The 16,526-nt window shown below is 66.6% G+C and overlaps 9 protein-coding genes across 9 annotated transcripts in view; 3 read left to right on the top strand and 6 right to left on the bottom strand.

Moving 5' to 3' along the window:
• The window catches only part of AMSG_00414 (uncharacterized protein), a gene marked incomplete at both ends in the record, with an annotated part of 6,674 nt that extends 5,131 nt beyond the window's left edge, over positions 1-1,543 (bottom strand). The window contains 2 exons of the mRNA XM_013907239.1: positions 45-143; positions 212-1,543. Of these exons, the coding sequence (XP_013762693.1) occupies positions 45-143; positions 212-1,543 (1,431 nt within the window). The remainder of the gene's footprint in view (positions 1-44; positions 144-211) is intronic.
• A 430-nt stretch (positions 1,544-1,973) lies between these two features.
• On the top strand, positions 1,974-3,096 carry AMSG_00415 (vacuolar-sorting protein SNF8). Its single transcript, XM_013907240.1, has 2 exons — positions 1,974-2,160; positions 2,280-3,096. The coding sequence occupies exons 1-2, from the start codon at positions 2,110-2,112 to the stop codon at positions 3,003-3,005; spliced, it is 777 nt and encodes a 258-aa protein (XP_013762694.1). The 5' UTR covers positions 1,974-2,109; the 3' UTR covers positions 3,006-3,096.
• Positions 3,097-3,371: 275 nt separating this feature from the next.
• AMSG_00416 (uncharacterized protein) lies at positions 3,372-5,008 on the bottom strand (the record flags this gene model as incomplete). Its single annotated transcript, XM_013907241.1, has 1 exon — positions 3,372-5,008. One exon carries the CDS (start codon positions 5,006-5,008, stop codon positions 3,386-3,388), a length of 1,623 nt encoding a protein of 540 aa, XP_013762695.1. The 3' UTR covers positions 3,372-3,385.
• A 166-nt stretch (positions 5,009-5,174) lies between these two features.
• On the bottom strand, positions 5,175-6,172 carry AMSG_00417 (uncharacterized protein). The gene has a single exon (XM_013907242.1). The coding sequence runs from the start codon at positions 6,046-6,048 to the stop codon at positions 5,311-5,313; it is 738 nt and encodes a 245-aa protein (XP_013762696.1). The 5' UTR covers positions 6,049-6,172; the 3' UTR covers positions 5,175-5,310.
• Positions 6,173-6,381: 209 nt separating this feature from the next.
• On the bottom strand, positions 6,382-9,872 carry AMSG_00418 (uncharacterized protein; the record flags this gene model as incomplete). Its single annotated transcript, XM_013907243.1, has 1 exon — positions 6,382-9,872. One exon carries the CDS (start codon positions 9,870-9,872, stop codon positions 6,414-6,416), a length of 3,459 nt encoding a protein of 1,152 aa, XP_013762697.1. The 3' UTR covers positions 6,382-6,413.
• A 253-nt stretch (positions 9,873-10,125) lies between these two features.
• AMSG_00419 (uncharacterized protein) lies at positions 10,126-11,401 on the bottom strand (the record flags this gene model as incomplete). The annotated part of the gene is made up of 1 exon (XM_013907244.1): positions 10,126-11,401. One exon carries the CDS (start codon positions 11,399-11,401, stop codon positions 10,157-10,159), a length of 1,245 nt encoding a protein of 414 aa, XP_013762698.1. The 3' UTR covers positions 10,126-10,156.
• Positions 11,402-11,735: 334 nt separating this feature from the next.
• On the top strand, positions 11,736-12,730 carry AMSG_00420 (peroxin-11). Its single transcript, XM_013907245.1, has one exon. The coding sequence runs from the start codon at positions 11,743-11,745 to the stop codon at positions 12,532-12,534; it is 792 nt and encodes a 263-aa protein (XP_013762699.1). The 5' UTR covers positions 11,736-11,742; the 3' UTR covers positions 12,535-12,730.
• AMSG_00421 (uncharacterized protein) lies at positions 12,558-14,505 on the bottom strand (the record flags this gene model as incomplete). Its single annotated transcript, XM_013907246.1, has 2 exons — positions 12,558-14,313; positions 14,393-14,505. 2 exons carry the CDS (start codon positions 14,503-14,505, stop codon positions 12,558-12,560), a joined length of 1,869 nt encoding a protein of 622 aa, XP_013762700.1.
• A 999-nt stretch (positions 14,506-15,504) lies between these two features.
• Positions 15,505-16,509, top strand: AMSG_00422 (histone H2A). Its single transcript, XM_013907247.1, has 2 exons — positions 15,505-15,598; positions 15,650-16,509. The coding sequence occupies exons 1-2, from the start codon at positions 15,542-15,544 to the stop codon at positions 16,463-16,465; spliced, it is 873 nt and encodes a 290-aa protein (XP_013762701.1). The 5' UTR covers positions 15,505-15,541; the 3' UTR covers positions 16,466-16,509.
• Positions 16,510-16,526: the final 17 nt, after the last annotated feature.

Consider the following 16,526-nt stretch of genomic DNA (forward strand, 5'->3'; position numbering starts at 1 on the left):
GCCGCCCTTCCGGACTTCCACTGGCTCGTTGCCGGCGAGGCAACAGCAGGCTCGGCCGCGGTGAACGGCTCGGCCGCGGTGAACGGCTCGACGGCAGGCTCCGCCGCGTAGTTGTCGAAGAAGCCGCCCTCGGACTCCACTGGCTCGGTTGCCGGCGAGGCAACAGCAGTCGGCCGCAGGTGAACGGCTCGGCCGCGGTGAACGGCTCGACGGCAGGCTCGTCCGCATAGTTGTCGAAGAAGCCGCCCTTGGACTCCACTGGCTCGGTTGCCGGCGAGGCAACAGCAGGCTCGGTCGCAGCGAACGGGTCGGCAGCAGGCTCGGCCGCGTAGTTGTCGAAGAAGCCGCCCTCGGACTCCACTGGCTCGGTTGCCGGCGAGGCAACAGCAGGCTCGGCCGCGGTGAACGGCTCGACGGCAGGCTCGTCCGCATAGTTGTCGAAGAAGCCGCCCTCGGACTCCACTGGCTCGGTTGCCGGTGAGGCAACAGCAGGCTCGGCCGCGGTGAACGGCTCCACGGCAGGCTCGGTCGCGTAGTTGTCAAAGAAGCCGCCCTCGGACTCCACTGGCTCGGTCGCCGGCGAGGCAACAGCAGGCTCGGCCGCGGTGAACGGTTCGACAGCAGGCTCCGCCGCGTAGCTGTCGAAGAAGCCACCCTCGGACTCCACTGGCTCGGTTGCCGGTGGGGCAACAGCAAGCTCGGCCACGGTAAACGGCTCGGCAGCAGGCTCCGCCGCGTAGTTGTCGAAAAAGCCGCCCTCGGACTCCACTGGCTCGGTCGCCGGCGAGGCAACAGCAGGCTCGGTGAGTGCCTCCGACGCATAGTTTCCAAAGAAGCCAGTGTCGGACTCCACGACTTCGCTCGCCGGTGAGGACTTCACGCTGGCCGTTCCGTATTGATCCAGGAACCCGCCGTGGCCAGCAGCTGCTGCAAACTGGCCCAGGGTCCCACTGCCGGCATCCACGCCGCCGTCGCCGGGCTCTGCAGTCGGCTCAGCGCCAAACTGCGACAGAAACCCGTCATCGACCTCGTCGTCACCACCAGCATCAACCTCTTTGGCCACCAGCGACGCCGTGCTCGCCGAGAACTGCTGGAAGAACCCGCCGTCCGACTCGACAGGCTTGGAGAGAATCTTGGAGAAGAACGAGTTGTCATCACCGCCAGCACCACTCCCAGCTGCCGGCGACCCACGCTTAGTCGTCACAAACTGGTCAAACAGCGCTGATGCAGGTCCAGCACTGGCCACGCTCGACACGCTCGAGGCAAGCGGCGCCGTCCGCTCCGTTCCCGGCGCGCCAAACAGGACGGATGCCGCAGCCGAAGCCTCGATGACTCCGCCGCCAGCAGTACCGATATCCTGCCCTCCGGCGCCAAACAACGCCTTTGCCGGGAGCTCCGGCTCTGCCGCAGGCACCCGTGTCGGATCGGCCTTTGCCGCCCGGCGTGCGCTGAGGAGGGCCGATGGAGACTCGGAGGTCTTTCGCAGCCTCTGGACGACCGGCTCGGGCAGCGGAGGGGTGGGAGGTGGGAGGTGGTCGGACATGACTTGTAGAGTTGTGTGGGGTGGGGAGGTGAAGGGGGTGGCTTCTAAAGATGTGGGGGAGGAGGGGGGAGGAGGGAGGGGGGGGGCGAGGGCGGGGGTAGGGGGGGAGGGGGTGAGTGGGCGCGGACGAGAGGGAAGGGGAGGTCGCCCACGTCACCGCGAGCAGAGGGGACAGGGACAGGGACAGGGACAATGAACGTGGGAGGGAGGGGGGGGGGGGGGGGGGCGTACTGTGCGTGCACTCTACCTGTGCAGAGGCGGGGTAAGGAGACGTGTGGTGGTGGCGGGGTAGGCATGGGTGGTAGAGGTGGTAGAGGTGGCAGGCCTGGCCCTCGACCTCGACCTGTCGTCCGTCTCCCAAGACAGTGGCCGGTGGTGGCAGTGGCGGGTGGCGATGGAAGGCGGGGACTGGTGGCGGCCACACGACACAGACCACTTCCACCAGCCACCGACCACCGCCACCCATACCCACCTCCCCCATACCCTCACACTTGCACACACCCCACACTCGCACACACCCCACACTCGTTCACTCGCACACTCGCACATACACACGTGTACCAACCATGCGCCGCAGAGGTGGCATCGGTGGCATCCAGCGCCGCCAGCAGCAGAAGGTACATGCCCCAGACAGCCTACACCCTACCTCCCCACCACCTCCTCCTCACCCCCCCCCATCCCCCATCCCCCATCCCCCTCCTCATCCTCCTCACTCTCCTCACCCTCATCCTCGCAGAAACGGTTCGAGGACGTCGGCGCATCGGTGGAGGAGGCCAAGGTGCAGAACGTGCGCGAGCAGCTGGAGGTCTTCCAGTCGTCGCTGGCCTCATTTGCGGCGCAGTACAAGAGCGACATCAACCGCAACCCGGCCTTCCGTATGCACTTTCAGCGCATGTGCGCAGACATCGGCGTCGACACCCTGCAGTCGGAAAGTCGTTCTGGTCAAAGCTCCTCGGCCTCGGTGACTTTTACTACGAGCTCGGCGTCCAGATCGTCGACGTCTGCCTCTCCACCCGCGCCGCAAACGGCGGCCTCATCCTCATGGACGAGCTCAAGCGCCGTCTTCAGACCCGCCGCGCCGCCACCGCCCAGGAAATCACTGAGGACGACATCGAGCGCGCCATCAAGAAGCTGCGCGTCCTTGGCAACGGCTACGCCATCCTCAACGTCGGTGCATCCAAGCTCATCCAATCGGTCCCGTGCGAGCTCAACATCGACCACTCCTCCGTCCTGCTCCTTGCCCAGGACTCGGCCTCGGTCACGCGCTCCTCCATCAAGGATGCCCTCTCCTGGCCCGACCACCGCATCTCTGCCGTCCTCGATCTACTTGTCCAGGAGGGCATGGCCTGGGTCGACGAGCAGGGGAAGGAGCCGTCGTACTGGTTCCCTTCGCTCTGGGACGATTGACGCCACAGATAACCGCTGGATGCGATCGATCGCTCCCAGAGTGACCCCAGTCTAGTCAGGAAACTACCAGGTGAAGCCAAGCCCAAGCCGTCCGTCCGGGCGCGCGCGTGTGTGTGTCGCCGCGGAATGAACATCGACGAGCTCAGGCCACATCTGGTGAACTTATTCTGGGTAGTTATCACACATACGTACATGTACATATACACATACACACATGCTCCGTCGCACTACCACCATCGTGCAGCGAGTAGCAGTGTTGTTTATGTGACATAGTAAGCATGACCCGCCTTTTTTCTTGATCTTTGATTTTCGCACACCCCGCACGCCACCAACCCCGCTTCCCTCCCGTACATGCGTAACAATGTGGCGATGCTCCGGCAGCGGCTACCTCTCTTTGCCTCCAAGCACCATAAAGCCAATATTTGAGCAAGTACTTTACTTGTGCAGAACAGTGACTTTCGCTGCCTCGACGGCCTTGGCCGTCGCCCGCCGCAGGTCGGCAACGTCCAGCGCGCGGACAAGCCCGACCACGCCAGCCCGGATCTCGTGCAGCGCATCCAGATATTCGGGCTTGACCTCGGACGCGCGCGAAACCCTGAGGGCATGCTCAGTGACTCGCAGCGCACGCTCGACCTTGGCGCAGCGGATGCGGCTCGGCTCGCGCCCGCCCATGCCACCCTCGGCGTAGTCGGCGTACATCCGCTCCAGGAGCAGGTGCTTCTCGTGCAGTGCAGCAGAAAGGTCGTTGCGATATGCCTTTGCCGATTGTACAACCGCCTGCGCCTCACACAGCAGCTCACGCAGCCACTCGAGGGCCTCGACCGGTGATGCAAACTTGGTCGGGAGATCGTCGCGGAACGAGACCTTGTGCCCAGCGGCCGGCACGTGCCAGCCCGCAGACTCGAGGTACGAGACCTTGGCCTTGACAGCGGCGATGCTCTCGTCGAGCACGGCACCAGCACAAGCCACTTGCTCGTCGTCAGTTCCTGCGGCCATCCGCGACAGCTCGTCGCGCCCGCCGCTTGTCAACGAGTCAATCGGCGCCGGATTGTACCGCGGGTCCCCTGCCGCGGAGTATACTCCACTGCCTGCTGCCAGCTCGGCCTCGAGCGCCGTCAACAGCGACGTCTGCTCCTCGATGACCTGGAGAAGCGAGGCCCGCTCGGAAGCCCAACCTACTGGCGCGTCGACTGCTGGTGGCCGGTCGCTGCCGCCCACCGGCGTGGCTAGGGCAGCGTCGGCCTCGGCTGCGGCGAGCGACTCGCGTAGCGCTGCGTTTTGGCTCCGCACTCGGGCCAGCTCTGCGTTCTTGGTCTCAAGCGCCGCAGCGAGCGCTTCGTGCCCGCTCGTCTCGTCCAGGCTCATGCTGCGGGAGCTGGCGTTCGCGGCAGCAAGTTCGGCCAGCTGCGCCGCCAATCGCTCGTTCTGGGCCTCAAGCATGCGATGGCGGTTGGCAGCCGCGGTGGCAGCAGTATCGGCTGCCGCCTGTGCATCCAACAGCTGTGCCTCTACCAGCGTCAGCCGCGCCCGCATGATGTTGCGCTCCTCCTGGGCCAGGATGACTGACCGCTCGGCCTGGGACCGCTCAGCCTCGGACCGCAGGCCTGCGCGGGCCTCTGCAGCCTCTGCACGCACCTCAATAGAGGCACACATGGCCTGCAGCGCGGTGTACTGCTCCAAAGCTGCGTCCCGCTCAGCAGCCAGCGCGTTCTTCTCCGCCGCTGCCGCCGACGCCGCCGCCGACGCCGTCGCTCTCGCTGCCGCCAGCTGCGTCTCCAGCTCGGCCACCCGGACCTCCAGCGCCAGCCGCTCGGCGCGAACGTCAGCAAAGGCAGCCGCGGCAGCCTCGGCCCCGTCCAGTCGTGCTCGCAGACTCTCTCTATCGCCCCGCATGGCGTCCAGCTCCGCCTCGACCTCCGCCAGGCCCTCCTGCAGCGCAAACGAGTCGTCGTTGTTGTTGTCGTTGTCGTTGTCGTTGTCGTTGTTGGCCGCCGCCACCGCCGCCGCCGCCGCCACCTCCTGCTGCCCCCCGCCTACATGAGCGCCAGCCTCTGCCATGCTTGTTTGCACCCGTTCACCACCACCACCTCCTGCTGCTGCTGCTGCTGCTGCTGCTGCTTCTGCGCCAGCTGTGGCGTCGAGTGTGTTCGCCATCTGCCGCCCCCCGACTCCCAACCGACCAAACGGCTGCCCCACTCCCCCCCTCTCTCCCTGCCCTCCCCCACACGCTGCACTCATTTGCTTGTCTGCCTCTCCACCCTCCACCCTTTCATTCCGAGCTTATCAATCCTTGCTCCTCTTCCCATCTCGATCGGGCACACGCTCCGCGAGTTGGATCGGACGGCGGATGTCAGCTCAGCTCAGCTCGACGAAGCAGGCGCAGGCGCAGAGCGGCGCGAGTGGGTCCGTGCCGGCACGTTGCGGAACTTGGAGAGCTTGAACAGATCGCGGGAAGTGCCCGATGCAGCGGCACGCTTGGTGGCGCCCTGGCGGGCGGAAGCCTCGGCGGCGGCAGCGGCGCGGAACGACTTGCCTGGCAGCTTGGCAGCGGCCTGGGCGGCGCGGCGGCGCTCGGCCTTGGCGCGCTCGCGCTGCTGATGCTTGGCGAGGTATTCGGCCTGGCCGGAGTTGGACAGCACATCGGCCATGCCGAACGAGGCCTGGCGGCGGTCCTCGGCGCGGATGGCGTTGCGGACCTTGGTCCGGGCCACGCGCTCCTTGGGCACCGGGTCAGGCCGCCGCGAGGCAAGCGGCACAAACTTGGCTGCCGGGATGGGCTCAGTGGTGCCCTTGGGCGCCGGCCGCGCCCCGCGGCGGCCGGGCGATCGATGCTTGGCCGGTGATGCAGCCTGGACGCCCACCGGCGGCGGGTCAGCCTCCCACGTCATGGCCTTGGCCACGCCGCGTTCGTCGGCCTTGGGCGGGCGCCCGTACCGAAAGTCCTCAGCCGGCAGTGCATGCGTCGAGCTCCGCGCCTGTCCGGTCACATCCTTGTTGAGAAGCACGTTGCTCTTCATCGACGCCCGCCGCGTCCCGAACCACAGCGCCTCGTCGCTCGCCGCCGCGCTGCGCCGGCTCTCTGTCCTGCGCGCCGACATCTGCCTCTCTCACTGTCTGCTCTCTGTCTGCTCTCTGTCTGCTCTCTGTCAACGGCTGAGATGCTCCTACCGACTTTGTGGCACGCTTGGTCGTCTCCTGCTCTCTGTGCTTGCCTCCTTCCCGTTACCGAGTTGAGTGTGAGTGTGGTCGAAGGGTGGCTGCTCCCGTCTCCCAACGGCCAACGGTCAATGTCGGCCAATGGCGGAATACGGAACACCGAACGGGATTTTGGCTAGCCCCCCCCCCCCCCCCCGCCAGCCATTTCATGCGACGCCAATTGGCCAGCGCGTGATGGTGGGTGGGTGTGGTCCCTTTGAGGCGCGCGACAATTACCGCTAGGGGTTTATCCTCTAATCTCGGGGCCTCACCGCCGCGGTCGCAACCGCCGCACCATGGGCGTCCGCTCCACAAGCGGCGAGTCATCAGCTGCAACCTCGACCTTGGCTCCGCGCCCACGCCCACGCCCGCGCCCGCGCCGCGCCTTCTTTGCCGGCGGGGCAAACGGAACCTGATCTTCCTCCTCCACAAAGTCAAAGACGTCGAACGATGGCTCGCCACTGCCCTTGCCTCTCTGCCCACTCGCCGACGACTCTGCCCACGACGACTCGGACGGTACAAACTCGGACGACGACGGCGAGATCATGGACGAGCCGTCGAGCGCGATCGAGGTTGAGCCGTCGAGAATAATTGAGCCTGAGGCGACCGAGATTGGCGAGCCTGCCGAGGCACCCGAGACGGGCGAGCCTGCCTCGCTGTCGTCCCGCCGCCTCTTGAGAGTAGCCTCGCTTGCTGCGCTGGCGACCGAAACGTTGCTGGTGAGCATCGAGTTCTCGTCGTTGACAACAGCCTCAGCTTCAGCCTCAACCTCGGCCTCAGCTTCAGCCTCAACCTCGGCCTCAGTCTCGGCCTCAGCTTCAGCCTCAACCTCGGCCTCAGTCTCGGCCTCAGCTTCAGCCTCAACCTCGGCCTCAGTCTCGGCCTCACACTCGTCGTTGACAGAAACAAGATCGGCGCCACCACTGCCGCCTCCACCACTCAAACCCTCGGATGCAAGCATAGCATCCATGGCCTCAACCAACGCGTCCGTCTCCGAGATGCCAACGCTGGCAAACGAACTCGAGCCGGCGGCAACGCTGGGGCTCAAACTTCCCACATGGCTCAGGTGCGGACTCGATAGCTGCCATCGCCGCCGGCCCGACGGTGTTGCCTCCAGGTCCATGAGCGAACCTGATGCAAGCATGGCGTCCATCCGCCCAACCACGTCAGAACCCGGAGTGGCCGGCTTGCGCACCGATGCGATGCGCTCCTCGAGTGACCGGAGTCGCTTGAGCTCCTCGATGGCCGACGGCGAGAGGAGCTCGGGAACCGCGGAGACCCGGCCAACAATCGGTGACGAGTCGCGGAGCAGAACAAGCTCGCGCTGGAGCTCAACCGTCTTTCCCATCATGTTGTGTAGCTTGTCGCGAAGTGAAGCTGCGTCGGCAAGCGCCGCCCGCGACCGGTCCTCCTCAGCGGCCAGCGCCGCCTCCAGCGACTCGATCTTCATCCGAGCGTTGGCCTCAGCCTGCAGCACCTCGTCCTCGATGAGCTCGTTGACCGCCTTGGTCGACGTCGGTGAGAGCGCGTCGAGCCCGCGACGACCGACAGCCGCAGCCGCAGCAGCTGCAGCCTCGGCAAGCTCGTCCTTCACTGCTGCCAGCTCGTCGGCGAGCCGGTCGCGGTCGCTCCGCATGTCGTCGAGCAGGCCGCAGGTGTGGTCGAGCTCGCGCCGCAGACGGTCGACTTCAGCCGCTGATGCCCCATGCTGCTTACGGATAGTTGAACGCCTCATGATCGAGAGCCTGCGGTCGTACTTTTCCTCCTGGATCTCGCCGCGAACTGCGTTCTGCGCCTCGTACGCCGCCTGCATCTCCTGAAGCCGTGCCGCCATCTCGCGCGAGACTTCGTCGCGAATCTCAGCCTCCATGTGAGCCGCTCGCGCCTCTGACTCGATCAGTTGCATCCGCAGCTCCTGGATCTCCTCCACTAGGTCGCGGATGTCGGCCAGCTCGGCGCTATCGTCGTCTTGCTCCTCGTCGACTCCGCTCATGCTCGACGAGAGGCAGCTTGCCTCGTGCTCGTCGTCCGAGTCCGAAACCGAAATTGAGAGCAGCGAGGTGGCAAACTCCGAGTGCGCCATACTCGTGCTTGCTTCTGTTGCTGGCGAAACGCCTCCCGAGAGCTCGATATTCTCATCGAGGACCTTGGCCAGGACCGGCGAGGCCGCAAACAGCGCGGGCGACTCGAGGCGAGCTTGGGCAATGGCGGCCGCCAGAGCGTTGGCTTGGGCGACAGCCTTGGCCTTGGCCTGAGCCATGGCAATCATTTCGGCCTTGGCTTTGGCCTTGGCACGGTTGACGACCCGAGTCCGCCCGGTGTCGATCTTCGACTTGGCGGCGACGGTCGTGATGTCGCGGGCAATGGCCGAGAACTTGAGCACGTGCGCAGTCTCGTCAAAGTGATCTGCCGCCGGCGAGACGTTGACAAGCATGACCACCTTGCCGTCTTTGCAGTAGTAGTCGCGGAAGAGCCGCGTGAGCTTCGACTCGCGGAACGGGACAACCCGCGGCTTGGCCCGCGGATGATGCTGGTTCCACCGCAGCGTCTCGAGGCACTTGCCGAGCGTCATCAGCGACGTGTTGATGTTTGACGCTTCCTTCAGCCGCGTACCTGACGCCTGCGTCTTTGCGTACCTTTCTGAACCGGCCAGATCGATGAACGAGAGGTAGTTGGAGACCAGAAGCTCAGGCTCATCGAGGTACGGCTCGTCGTCGCCGTCGAGCGGAATTACTTCGAGACGGATGCAGAGGACTGCATGCGACCGCGACGACTCGACGTTGAGCACCGTTGCTGCTGTCTGCCGGTTCGCCTGTCCGGCCGCGAGCACCGCGGCGGCCTCCTCCCACGAGCAGACTTGGACCTCGCGTGCGGCCTGGGTGCGGAGCATGCCATCACGCGAGGTGCGGAACTTGAGGACCTCGCGCTTTGGCGGCCGCCCATTGACCGGCTCGGGCATCGGCGCGAGCAGGTCGTACATCAGCTCGCAGTAGATCTCGGTGTAGGTGAGAAAGACCCTGTACGAGCAGTTGTCGTTGATCGGGAGCGCCGACCGGTCGGCCACCCGTGGTGCTGCACTCGACCGGGGTCCTTCCTTCCTGCGCTGTGAGCCAAACTCGTGCGGGACAACGTTGGTCAGGCACTGACGACCGTCGATCGAGTTGAAGATGACGTCGAGCGTCCGCGGGATGATCCCTGCCTCGGCCCTGGATCCCTCCATGGTGTGGGTCTTGCCAGCGCCAGTCATGCCGTAGGCAAAGAGAAGGCCGTTGCAGCCCCAGAGAAACGATTCGATGAGCGGGAGTGTTGTCTGGTCAAACATGGTCTTCTGGTCGGTCTCAGGCCCAAAGACCTTGGTGAAGATGTACCGTCCCTGTCGCTCGCCCTTGGATTTGAACGCCTGCGACGCCGGCGGCGGAACGACAGCAACTTGCTGCGACGACGCTTGCGCCAGGCATGGCGTTGCGCCCATCCCGCCGTGCTCCTCCTTACGCAGCGGGCGGATCCGCAGGTACACCTTGACCTTTTCCAGCGCCGAGTCGGTCCTCACCGCCCGGGCTCCTGCCGACGCGCTGCCCTTGGCCTCGTCTGCGGGCGGGGCATCATCATCCACACCAGCAGCCTCCTGCACCTCATCTCTGTCTTCACCGCTCTCTGACATCAGCGACTCGTTCATGAAAAGCCGCTTCTTGAGCTTCCTCACCGACTCGGGCGTCGCGACCTCCATGGCCTGGGTTGATTGGCGCCAAAACGCCGCCGTCGTTCGATCATTCGCGGAGGAAGGGGGAACGGGGGGGAAGGGGTGAGTGTGGTTGCCGGGGGGTGGGTGGGGGTGGGAAAGGAGAATATACAGGTGGGGGTTTAGCATACGTGTGGGTCTTCCGTAGAAGGGGTAACGGGGTGAAGAGAGCTGTGGCTGCGGGGGTGGTGGGTGGGAGCCGGACTTTGGGCCACCTGCCCGGCGCCGCTGCCGAATGTCCCAGAACTCGCGCCGAGAGCGGCGGATGGAGGTTAGATGACCGGCGGGAGGACAGCGCGGACAAGGGCGTGGACTGGCCGGCACGAGACAACAACGGCGGCGGTCGAGGAGATCATCCGGCGAAAGGCTGCGATGAGGAGTGCCGACGGCAGGGTGATGATGTAGGCAACGGAGCGGGCGGCGGCGGCGGAGGCATGCGCAGCGCGAACCAAGAGCCGGATCAGCGCGCCGGCGACGGTGCGGACGGCTGGTGTGACGACCGGAATGTGCGGGAGGGTGAACCAAGCCGGTAGCGCCGGAAGGGCGGGGAGGGCTTGGAAAGGCGTGACGGCAGAGAGGCGCGGAAGAGCGATAGCTGGAACCGGGACCATGGGCGCAAGCTGGGCGCCGACGGTGAGGCAAGCAGCAAGGAGGGCGTGAAAAGCGACGACAGTAACAGCTTGCTGGACCTGGCTCCGGATCCAGGCATGCCAGGGCGTGTCGAGGCCCTGCCAGCACCACGTGGTCTTGACGGCGTGGAACTCTTGGCCGCAGGCGAAGCAGACCTCGCAGCGGCACTGGGTGCAGGCGATGTAGCGGCAGCCTGCAGCGCGCGAGAGTGCAATGCCGCATTGCGGACACGGGCGGGTAAAGAGCCAGAGCCAGAGGCGCGAGGCGACGTTGTGGGCGGCGGCAACAAGCGATGGCGCGGCGATGGCGGGCACGTCCTGGTGGAGCGGGCCATCCGACTCGTTGCGCACCACGGTGATGTCGACGGCGCAACCGGGACACGGCGTCCGGCACTCGACGGCGCCGGCGCCTATCCCAGCATCGGGAACGGCGACGATCCAGGCGGCGCGGCAACGGGCCTGGCGGCACTCGACGAGGGCCTCGGAGCGCGGAGCAGCGACAAGCTGCCCCGCAGCGGAAGCCAGCTCACGGCGGGCGAGCGCGCGGGCGTAGGCCGCAGCGATCCGCGGCGGGAGAAAGCCCGGCGCGGCTGCCGGTGGGCAGACCGTGGCGCAGAGCGCGCCCGTCTCCTGGTCCACAGCCAGACAGGTGACCGGCGGCGGCGCGGCGAGGCCGGCCAGAACCGACGGCGGCGGAAGCTTGGCGGCGAGGGCGATGGGGAGGCAAGCGGCGCAGAAAGCGGCATGACGCGGGCAGAACGACGGCGGCGGTGGCTGTACAGGAAGCGCAACATCACACGCTGCGCATGCAGCCACCTCTGCCTCCGTCACCGTCGCCATGCCGACCCGCTCGCGGCACCTGCCCGGCGTTTCCGACGGGCCGGGCATGCTGATAAGAGAGGGTTAGGGGAGGAAGAGGGGGAGGGGGGGGGGGGAGGGGCGGATATCTGGTGGAAATGCGGAAGTAAGTTCGGAAGAATGGAGGCGAGTGTATGGCTGTGTGTGGAGATGGTGGCGGTGACGGTGGCGGTGACCCTCCCGGCCGAATGACGCGCAAGGGGAGAGGGGGGGGAGTCTTCCGCCTTTGTGACTAAGTCCGTCGCCCGTGGCACCCGATCCCGTCTCCGCCGCCCAACCACCGAACCCCCCCCTCTCCCTCACCACACCTCGGCACCCAGCCCCTCCCCACTGCTTACGCACACTGCCACCGCTCCTCCCCCAGAAGGCACATGGCCGGGACCAACACGCTGTTTCTCCTCAATGGAGGCTCGCTCCTGCCCAAGGGCGCCGGGTTGGAGGCTGTGCTTGACGTGGACAAGACGGTGGCCTTTCTCGGCTCGCTGGGCGGACGCGACAAGCTCTGCCGAGTGGTGCAGTACTTTGCCAAGTGGCTGGCCACCTTTGCCGCCGATGGCCCGGTCCTGGGCATGACGGGTGCGGAGCTGGGCGGGCTTGCGTCTGCGCTGTCGATGGCGCGCAAGGGCTTCCGCCTCTTCAAGTCGCTGGACATGTACAAGGCTGTGCGCGACGCTACGGACGTGGCCGACCCTGTCCTGCGCATCGCGGCGACGCTGCGGGCGCTCGGCTACGGGGTCTACCTCATGTACGACAACTGGGTCTTCCTGGTCAAGTCGGGTTTTGCTGCCGATCCTGCGCTCAAGGCCAAGGTCGCGCGCGCGTACAAGTTCTGGACCCTCGGCCTCGTCTGCTCCATGATTGCCGGTCTGTACAAGCTCTCTGCTGCGGTGGCGGCGTACAACGCGGCGACGCGGGCCATTTCGGTGTCGAATCCGGACAACGCGGTGCTGGCGGCCAAGGCGACCAAGGCCGAGGCGGCTATCCGCAAGGTCGGCCTCGGCCTCGCCAAGGACGTGTGCGACGCGCCGATTCCGCTCAACGCGCTCGGTTGGGGCGGCCCGCTCTCGCCCTCGCTCCGCTTTGCCTCGTTTACCGGCACGCTCTCATCGGCCATCGGGTTCTACCTTGCGTGGCCGGCGGATGGCGGCAAGGCCAAGTCATAGCTGCGATAGGGAGCCAGGGAGTGTTATGCCTGGCCGGCGTGCGCGCCGGCGACGCGGAAGCGGAACTCGAGCTTGCCAAAAGAGACGACGTCGTTGGAGGCGAGGGCGATCGGCTCGTCGGCGACAAGAACGCCGTTGACGCGGGTGCCACCCTTGGCGTAGTTGAGGAGAGTAAAGCCATCCTTGCTCTGGACAATGGCCGCGTGCTTGCGCGAGACCGACGACGAACCGTTGAGGAAGGAGAGGTCCAGGTCGGGCGCAGCGCTCGAGCCTGGGGCAGCCCGCCCCACCACGACCGAGTTTCCGGTGAGCGGGAGCGTAACCACGTCTGTGGCGAGGAACGCCACCGGCTCGTCATACTCGACAGCCGGCGCCCGCAGCGGGTGGCCGGCTGCCGCGCCTGCGGCCGCCGTCGCCAGCTCGACAGGCACCTCGCCGGCCTGGAGCAGCTCGGCCTGGACCTCGTGGACCCGAGCGGTCAGCTGGTTGAGCCGCTGCCAGGCCAGAAACTCGACAAACTCAGCCGAGAGAACCCGCTGCAGCGCGAGCGCCGAGACTGGCCGACCCTCGAGGGCGGCGCCCGCCGGCGGCGCCGGCTCGCCCATTGCCGCCCGGTACATAGCCATCTGTTCCTGCATCAGGCCCACCATCTTGGTCTGCAGCGAGTCGGTTTCCATGGCGACCGCTTCGCCGGCTGCGCTGGCCTGCGACGCCTCCACGGCCTCGGCCACCGAGGAGCGCATGCTCTCCAGAGCCGCTACCCACTCGTTCTGCTCGGCCACCGACGGCGTGGCGCCCGTCGCAAACGGCGTGATGCCCGGCACAGTCACCCGCGCCGTCCGCCCGCTCACGCGGCGCGGCGCCGCACTCGCCTCTTTGGCGCTGCTGAGGCCAAAGTCAAGCGTGACCGGCTCGTCGTCAACAAAGCCGTGCGCTCCGTCGTCGCTCCCGGCACTCGCCGCTGTCTTTTGCTTCTTGAGCACAAACTCGCGGACCCGAGCCGCGTACACATCAAGGTCATTGTGGTTCGGACAGACCCACGAGTCCGAGACCCGCGCTCCGCGCTCCAGGCCGACGCACTCGGGGTGGAACGACCGGCAGCAGAGGTCGCACGGCAGGAGCGGCCCGCCCGCCGCAGAGCACTTGCAGCACCACGAGACGTTGAGCGCGTCGCTGTCGTCCGGCACAATCCCCGCAGCAGCGGCCCCGTTGGCGCCGGCCTCGGAACCCGCTCCCGCGCCTCCAGCGCTCTTCTTTCCGCTCCGCACCTCACTCCGCGGCGCGAGCGCCGACCGCTCGATGACCGAGAGCCCAGCCTTTTCCAGCTGATTCGCCGTCGCGTTGACCTGCCTGGCCGGCAGGTCGAGGACACTGCGAGCGGCGGCCGGAGCCAGCGGGCGGCCGGCCGCGCCGAGAACGCGGGTCACCTTGGTCCCGTACGAGAAGCCGCGCTTCCGCTTGCGCGACAGGATCGACGGTGGCAAGTGGAAGACCTGCGGGTTGTCGCGAGTCAGCGAGTCGATGAGCTTGCCAAAGAACTTGTTGGACATGGCCGCAACTCCGTGCGGCGGCGCATGCTTGGTCGTGTAGCACGCGTTGCAGTACCACGAGCCGGCAGGCACCTTTTCGAGCGCAGGCTCCAAACAATCGAGATGGAACGAGTTTGGGCACGAGTCGCAGCAGATGAGGTCGCCGCCAGCGCCGCAGGCACAGCACAGGTCGTAGTTGATGAGCGTCGGCGTCGACGTCGCCACCGTCGCCGCCGCCGGCAGAGCTCCGCTCACCCCGCCACCCACGTCGCCGCCGCTACCTGCCCCTGCCCCGGCTGCCTCGGGTTGGTCGCGGGAGGGCCGCGGACGTGCCGGCCGTCATAAACGACTTGCGGGCTGCCGTCGCCGGTGCCGCCCCCGTGTCCATGGGCGTCGGCTCGGCGCCCTTGCTCCGCCGCGACGATGCCTTTGAGTCCGCCATGCCTCCTGCTCCCATCCGTCCCCACTCTGTCACGTGAGTCTTCGCCCGCCTGCCATCGCCGCCACATCGCGCCGTCCGCCTTCCCTTCCCCCCCCCCCCTCCCCTCGCTCCCTCCCACCGTCAAAAAAATGCCATCCCGTCCCGCTGCGCTCCTGGTCCCCGGACGCTGCAGGGCTCTGCGCCCGAGCCCGATGCCGCCGACCACGCCATGCACAACCACTGACTGTATCCCGATGGCCCTCGATGTCCTGCTCCCGCAGCGCATGCGCCCCTTATGCCGCCGCCTCCACCGTCCCGTCCCAGCGCCAGCGCCGCCCAACCTCGGCGAGTCTCCTCGGCCCATCGGCGACTCACCGGGCAGGGTGGCCAGCCATGGGGCGCAGCCGCCGGCTATGGCCCATCGCGCCAGGCCGCGCCTCCCATGCCCACACATCGCGCTCCTTGCGCCACTATCCCCGCCTCCTGCCTACCTTGTGCTGCGCGCCAAGTCGAGTGTGCTTGCCCCTCCTCTCCCACGCTACGCAAAGACGGCTTGTCGGCGACGGCTTATCGCTCGCAGCCCTCCGCGCCCTCCCCACCCGCCCCGCCACATCAGTCAGCCTCCTGCCGCTACAGCGCAAGCATCGCCACCCGTACATCCTCACCGACTCGCTCCCTCGAACCCTGCCGTACATCCCCTGCTGTTTGTGCTCTCGGATACGCCTGACGCCCTCCCGTCGTCCCACTAGCATGCCCGGCCTTGCTGCTACTGCTCTGGCGAACGCCCCCCAATTCCACCAACCGATGGCCATAGGCTGTCGCCACCCGCAGCCGCCGACCGACCGACTGGCCGACCGCCGACCGACCGACTGGCCGACCGCCGCCGACCGACCGACTGACCGACCGACCGACCGCCGGCCACCCAGCTAGCCAGGCAATCAGCCAGGCAACCAGCCAGGCAGCCAGCCTCTGGCCTACCTTGCCCGCACCGCACCGCACCCCCCACCACACCCGACCACACCCGACCACACCCCACCCCGCGCCTCGACCTCTACCAATGCTGTCAGCGTCAGCAAAAGGAAAGAACAATGAGCCGGACGGCGATGACATCCGCGTACGCCCCCCCCCCCCCCCATCCCTCACCTCTCCCCCCCTACTTCCTCAGGACGACGAATCAGTGTCGGATGATGAGAAACTGTCGCCGGAGGAGGCGGCCAAGTTGGAGATGTTCATGTCGCCCGTGCCTGGAGCGCCCGATGGCGTGCACCAGGCTAATGTCCTCCAAGACATGGCGAGCAACGCCCGTCTGGCGGCGTCGGTGGGCGTGGCGCAGATGGTGATCACGCCCACACTCTGGGGCCCCAACGTCTACAAGGTGCTCAAGCAGGTCCACCCTGACATGGGAATGTCGCGCAAAGCCATGGCTGTTGTATCGGACATCGTCAACGACTTCCTCCGCCGCATGTACCCGGTCATGGTCCAGCTGGCCAAGGCCTCGTTCCGCGCACACTTTGAGCCGGCAGACGCCGTCACCGCTGCCAGCCTCGTCCTGCAAGGCGAACTGGCCAAGCACGCCAAGTCCGAGGCCAATCACGCCCTGACCAAGGCCCAGGCTGCCCTGAGCCAGGACACCAACACCACAAAGCGGCTCGATACCGGCTCGTTTGACGGCCTCGTCTTTGCCAAGCGCACCATCAAGCGCTTCCTCCTCACATTAGCCATGTCTCCACCGCGCTTTGCTGATGGCACCGTTGTTTGCATCACTGCTGTCACCGAGTACATTGTTGCCGAGATCCTCGAGCTCAGCGGCAACGCCGCCCGCGACAACCGCCGCGCCCGCATCAATCCGCGCCACATCCAGCTCGCCATCCGCAACGATGAGGAGCTCGAGAGACTCTTCCGCAACTCGATCATCTCATCTGGCGGCGTTCTACCCAGTATCCACGCCGTTTTGCTGCCCAACAAGAGCGGCAAGCGCTGATTGTCTCACACCGCCGTCACCCATCAAACACACACTCAACCCCCCCCCCCCCCTCTCCCCT

Source organism: Thecamonas trahens (assembly GCF_000142905.1).
Source record: "Thecamonas trahens ATCC 50062 unplaced genomic scaffold supercont1.2, whole genome shotgun sequence".
Taxonomy (NCBI): domain Eukaryota; order Apusomonadida; family Apusomonadidae; genus Thecamonas; species Thecamonas trahens.

Excerpts from the sequence above, each read along its gene's own strand:
- AMSG_00415 (XM_013907240.1), top strand. The coding sequence starts at position 2,110 with ATGCGCCGCAGAGGTGGCATCGGTGGCATCCAGCGCCGCCAGCAGCAG. Across the intron at positions 2,161-2,279 it reads AGCGCCGCCAGCAGCAGAAG|AAACGGTTCGAGGACGTCGG; the intron begins GTACATGCCCCA and ends TCATCCTCGCAG.
- AMSG_00417 (XM_013907242.1), bottom strand. The coding sequence starts at position 6,048 with ATGTCGGCGCGCAGGACAGAGAGCCGGCGCAGCGCGGCGGCGAGCGAC.
- AMSG_00420 (XM_013907245.1), top strand. The coding sequence starts at position 11,743 with ATGGCCGGGACCAACACGCTGTTTCTCCTCAATGGAGGCTCGCTCCTG.
- AMSG_00422 (XM_013907247.1), top strand. The coding sequence starts at position 15,542 with ATGCTGTCAGCGTCAGCAAAAGGAAAGAACAATGAGCCGGACGGCGAT. Across the intron at positions 15,599-15,649 it reads CGGACGGCGATGACATCCGC|GACGACGAATCAGTGTCGGA; the intron begins GTACGCCCCCCC and ends CTACTTCCTCAG.